Here is a 5,602-nt window from a genome sequence, read left to right on the forward strand (position 1 = left end):
GTCTCCACTTCAGCAGCACTTACATACACCAAACTTTCCACTTTCATTCCTCTCTATATTCTGAAGCTTTGTGCAGAGGGCTTTGTTCACATGTCACTCACAGCTCATGTTATACACGCTACACTCACTACATGCAGGAGATGCACAGAGTTCTGTGTTTTGACAGGATTTAGTGATTTATGGAGTGATACAAAGACAGATCCAGAATCTGTACAAACCTTTGACATGTGAACAACATGAAACACTCTGAACCTGCTTCATCCAATTAAATATATATGTAAATTATATATATTTAATGAGATGATGCCTCATTTGCATATTTAAACATAACATTTCAGAAAACTTTTAAAACAAAAGATAATTGTGTTGATGTGAGTCATGAAGTGGAGGACTTTCATACTGATGTCTGTTAGTTAAATGTCTTTCCCTATCCACCTGCAGGGTCTCTCTTAATGGATGCAGTGAAAGTGACTCTGCTTCATGTTCCTGCAGCGCGTGTACAACCAGTGCTTACCAAACTTTTTATTTATTTTTCATATTTACAATTCTCTGTCTCCACGGGCAAATTTCTTACGGCTGAAGCACGTTGACAGTTTTCACCCAAGAATATCATTCAACATTTTTTTATATGAAATCTTCAGAGTGAGTGTTACAGCAGTGACGTCAGGAGCAAAGAGCAGCCGGCTGTGAGCGCGAGAGAGGATCAGCAAGACGCAACCTGTGCCGGTGCGCATCTTTTCCAAAACTTCTCCGGCACAGACCAAGAGCGCAGGAGCGAAACACCAAAAAAAAAAAAAAAACAAGCAGGAGAGGAGATCACCACAGAGAGCCATGAATAACAACAAGTCTGTGGATTTAAACACGAGTCCGCCGCAGGTCTCCGGGACTGTGGATCATGAACTGGTTATCACTTCTACTTTCGGGACGCTGCTCTCCGTCGTCTACATCATCGGAGTGTCGGGGAACGTGTACACCCTGGTGGTGATGTGCCACTCGATCCGCTTCGCCACTTCTATGTACATTTCCATCATCAACCTGGCGCTGGCGGACCTGCTCTACCTCTCCACCATCCCCTTCGTGGTGTCCACCTACTTCCTGAAGGACTGGTACTTCGGGGACGTGGGCTGCCGCATCCTGCTCAGCCTGGACCTCCTCACCATGCACGCCAGCATATTCACCCTCACCGTCATGTGCACGGAGCGCTACCTGTCCGTCACCAAGCCGCTGGACACGGTGAGGCGCTCCAAGAGTTACCGCAAAGCTCTGGCGTGGGGCGTGTGGCTGCTGTCTCTGCTGCTCTCAGTGCCCATGATGGTGATGGTCTCGCAGACCACCCAGAGCACGCCGGACGGGGGTGTGAAGAGGATGTGCGCGCCAACCTGGGCGCCCCTGGCTTATAAAGTGTACGTGACGGTGCTGTTTGGCACCAGCATCATGGCACCGGGGCTCATCATCGGATATCTGTACGTCAAGTTAGCCCGGACTTATTTAGAGTCCCAGCGCAACCCTGTGATCAGCAGAGGAGCGAAGCGCTCCCCGAAGCAGAAAGTGCTGATCATGATCTTCACCATCGTGCTGGTGTTCTGGGCGTGTTTCCTGCCCTTCTGGATCTGGCAGCTGCTGTCTCTGTACCTCACCAACCTGAACCTGAACCTGGCCTCGCAGACTCACACCAGCATCAACTACCTGGTGACGAGCCTGACTTACAGCAACAGCTGCATTAACCCTTTCCTCTACACGCTGCTCACCAAGAACTACAGAGAGTACCTGAAGAACCGGCACCGGAGCTTCTACAGGTACACGTCCTCCTTCAAGCAGCGGCCGCCCAGCCTCTACTCGTGGGGGAAGTCTGCGTCTTCCAGCTACCAGTTTGAGTTCAACTCGGAGACGCTGGTCATGGGGACGCTGAGGTGACATGTGCACCACGTGGACGAGAGGAGGAAGCTTTTGGCACCGCAGTAGGTACGTGACGACCTGCGTAAAACATGCACAACATAGCTTTCATCTCTGTATGCAACACTGATTTATTTTATATATTGTGCAGATTCACATTCATAATACAACTAATAAATGAGTTATTGTGGGTTGAGATAACAGGAGCATCAATAGGATCATGTATCTGAGATATTGTGAAATATATGTTTTGTTTCTCAACTCAATGTGATTAACAAACACAGAATAAATGGAAATATTTATTCATTTTTTCTTTGGAAACTGTTATTTTCATTTTGCACTAAAGTATTAAATTAAATGAGAATATATTCAGTATTTCACTCACACAGGAGAATACACAATTATTTATTAAATTACCAGAAAATAAGCTATATCGTGATATATATCGGTATCGATATAAGATTTAGTCATATCGCTCAGCTCTACTTAGCAATATATAAAGTTAATACAATCATTCCGAACTTTACCAGCAGACATTAATGCATCAATAAATATAATCCAATGCTATAGCGTATTTTATTTTGAAATGTTCCATTCCACATACTGAGTACTTTTTGTTCTTTAAGTGTATTTTGATGCTTTTACTTTTACTTACTAATGCAGGACTTTTACTTGCAGCGGAGTATTTCTACATTGCTTGAGTAAAATATCGGAGTATTTCTTCCTCCCTGCTGCGCTCCTAATTGAAAAAAAACTAAAAATTATGTTTTTAAATAGATTTAAAATAAATTCAATTGTTAAAAAATCAATTTAAAATAAATTAAATTGTTAAAAAATAAATGTAAAATAAATTAAATTATTAAAAAATAAATGTAAAATAAATTAAATTGTTAAAAAATAAATGTTAAATAAATTAAATTGTTAAAAAATATTAAAACATAAATGTCATTTCAAAAAGTCATTTCAAAAATACTTAAAATAAAAATAAACAAACAAAATTGTTGCCAAATTATTTCTGTTAACCCACTAATTGTTTCAGGAGTTCTTAAATATACTGTCGGGAAGTTTAATTCACATCAAAACGGGATTTTCTACAAGTTCTTCATATGTTTTGTGTGTAAAAATCTTGTAAATTAATTTAAAATGAATACAGAATACAACAACACCACTTTGTCCTGAATGCTAAATTGAAGTAACACCTCTTATATAGTCATCATAGAATTATACTGTGTGACACTTTCTATTAAGCATCATTAATGAATGTAAATTTAGTTATTTCCTCACATTACCAACAAGGAGCTGTCTCATTTCCTGTTTATATTATACTTACATGCTCCATGTTCTGAAGCAAATTTGTGTTTAATCAAATTATCACAAACTAAATGAGAAAAGTTCATTAATGTGGCCATGAGCGTACACCATGCACCTGTGCAGGAGTAACACATCAACTGTGGTGATTCGATTAAACACAACTTTATTAGGAATATGCTCCTGTGAACATGAGACTTCAGCCTTTGTTGCATGTCATCCCTCTCACTTCCTGTCATCTCTGCTCCGCTAAGTCTAATAAAAGGTTTAAAATGTGCCCAAAAAATGAACATGCATCATGAAAGTATAATACAAACTAAAATAATAAAGCTCTTATTATTAAACTAGGTTTTGACACGAATGCAGTTAAACGTGATAACGTACACATGGCCTCACAAATGTGCAATTTATCAAATTATCCAATTAGGAGCCGCTGAATGTGAGAAGTGTAGAAATGTTCCCCACCATCACTTCATTTGAAAATGCCAGATGAAGATCTCGGTCACATGGAAACGTTGCACAGGTAAAATCGCCGGGAGCTTTTAAAACCGTGTAGATCTCATCCAGCATCTGAAAGAGTTATTTGGAAGTGCAGACTAAATCTCAAAACAATCTATTTCCATAGCAGTCACATGCTGAGTGAAGCCAGACGGGTGTTATGACTGAATGTATCCAAGAGGAACTGATTTGAGAGCCACAGAGGCGTTCTCTGGCAGGAGACGGGGGAAGCTCCACCTGCATGGCCAATCACTTTCATCGAGTGTGCACGCATCTTCCCACAGACGCAAACACACTGCTGTGGTAACCTCAGGGCCAACAACTCCTACGGCCGAGACGGAGCGCTTTGTCTGGCTGTGGCCTACTTACCTCTTCTGACACAACTTCATCATAGTGTTAATGTGGTATTTTTAATTCAACAGCTAATCACCTGACTTGCTCTACATGCAAAGAGGAGAAGTTCCTTTAGGCAGATATCTTAATGAGAGATGTATAAACGTAGCTCATGTTTTATGGAGACTTCATAACTCTTTCATTAAGTCGGCTTCTTGCACTGAAGCCTTTTACTTTAATCTGATTTGTCAAAGTCGTATCAGCTCGCATGACCATCTGCTGTAAAGCTGAACAGATTCAGCAGGCAGGGACTGGAAAACAAACTGTGTGTACAGATAGATGGATGTTTTAAATTATGCATGTAGTGACACTTTCTATGTTCCTCAAACACACTGACAGGAAATAAATCTGAAGGATAATTTAGAGCCATGACATTTTCACACGAATGTCCCACGGTGGGATTGTACATTTTGTTCCACTTTGACTTTTGTGTGTGTTTGCATGTCAAATATCATAAACTCATGCATAAATTCATTGCAGACCATTACAGATCGGTGCTTCACAGCAAAGACTTTTGGAAAAATGGCCTCTGCTTTCTCTCTTTTTCTCTCCCCCGATACGATCTGCTCTGTGTGGGACTTTCCAGTTTATGACTGCATTCATAGAAGATTCATGAGAAATCTAGGAGGGATCTGTTGATTTGTGTCCTGAGCCTGTAAAACCTGCTCATCCCTGAGCTGGAGAGACACTTTCAGTTCTGCTGCAATACAACAATGTCGTCTGCAAAGAGGGAAACTACACAGATTTAATCATTCTTAATATAAAGAAATATCCAGCACGTTATCTTCATAACAAACACAAGGTAGTGATTGAAGAGAGGTGAGTCTGGACGTTTAGTCCAAACTGTTAATGTGTCGCTAATTTAAAACAAATAACATGTTTATGTTATGTTGTTTATCCTGTACATACGACATCTATTGCACGTCTGTCCGTCCTGGGAGAGGGATCCCTCCTCAGTTGCTCTCCCCGAGGTTTCTTCCATGTTTCCCTTTAATTATGGGGTTTCTTTTAGGAAGTTTGTCCTTGTGCGATGCGAGGGTCTAAGGACAGAGGGTCTAAGGACAGAGGGTCTGAGGACAGAGGGTCTAAGGACAGAGGGTCTAAGGACAGAGGGTCTAAGGAGAGAGGGTCTAAGGACAGAGGGTGTAAGGACAGAGGGTCTGAGGACAGAGGGTCTAAGGAGAGAGGGTCTAAGGACAGAGGGTGTAAGGACAGAGGGTCTGAGGACAGATGGTCTAAGGACAGAGGGTCTAAGGACAGAGGGTCTGAGGACAGAGGGTCTGAGGACAGAGGGTCTAAGGACAGAGGGTCTGAGGACAGAGGGTCTAAGGACAGAGGGTCTGAGGACAGAGGGTCTAAGGACAGAGGGTCTAAGGACAGAGGGTCTTAGGACAGAGGGTCTGAGGACAGAGGGTCTAAGAACAGAGGGTCTAAGGACAGAGGGTCTAAGCTGAGGACAGAGGGTCTGAGGACAGAGGGTCTAAGGACAGAGGGTCTGAGGACAGAGGGT

The 5,602-nt window shown here is 42.0% G+C and overlaps 1 protein-coding gene across 1 annotated transcript; it reads left to right on the forward strand.

Annotated features, from left to right (window-relative positions):
- The first annotated feature begins 318 nt into the window (after positions 1 to 318).
- Positions 319 to 1,933, forward strand: LOC115024741 (urotensin-2 receptor). The gene has a single exon (XM_029456563.1). It carries the CDS (start codon positions 832 to 834, stop codon positions 1,912 to 1,914), a length of 1,083 nt encoding a protein of 360 aa, XP_029312423.1. The 5' UTR covers positions 319 to 831; the 3' UTR covers positions 1,915 to 1,933.
- Positions 1,934 to 5,602: the final 3,669 nt, after the last annotated feature.

This window comes from Cottoperca gobio, chromosome 19 (assembly GCF_900634415.1).
Source record: "Cottoperca gobio chromosome 19, fCotGob3.1, whole genome shotgun sequence".
Classification (NCBI taxonomy): Eukaryota; Metazoa; Chordata; class Actinopteri; order Perciformes; family Bovichtidae; genus Cottoperca; species Cottoperca gobio.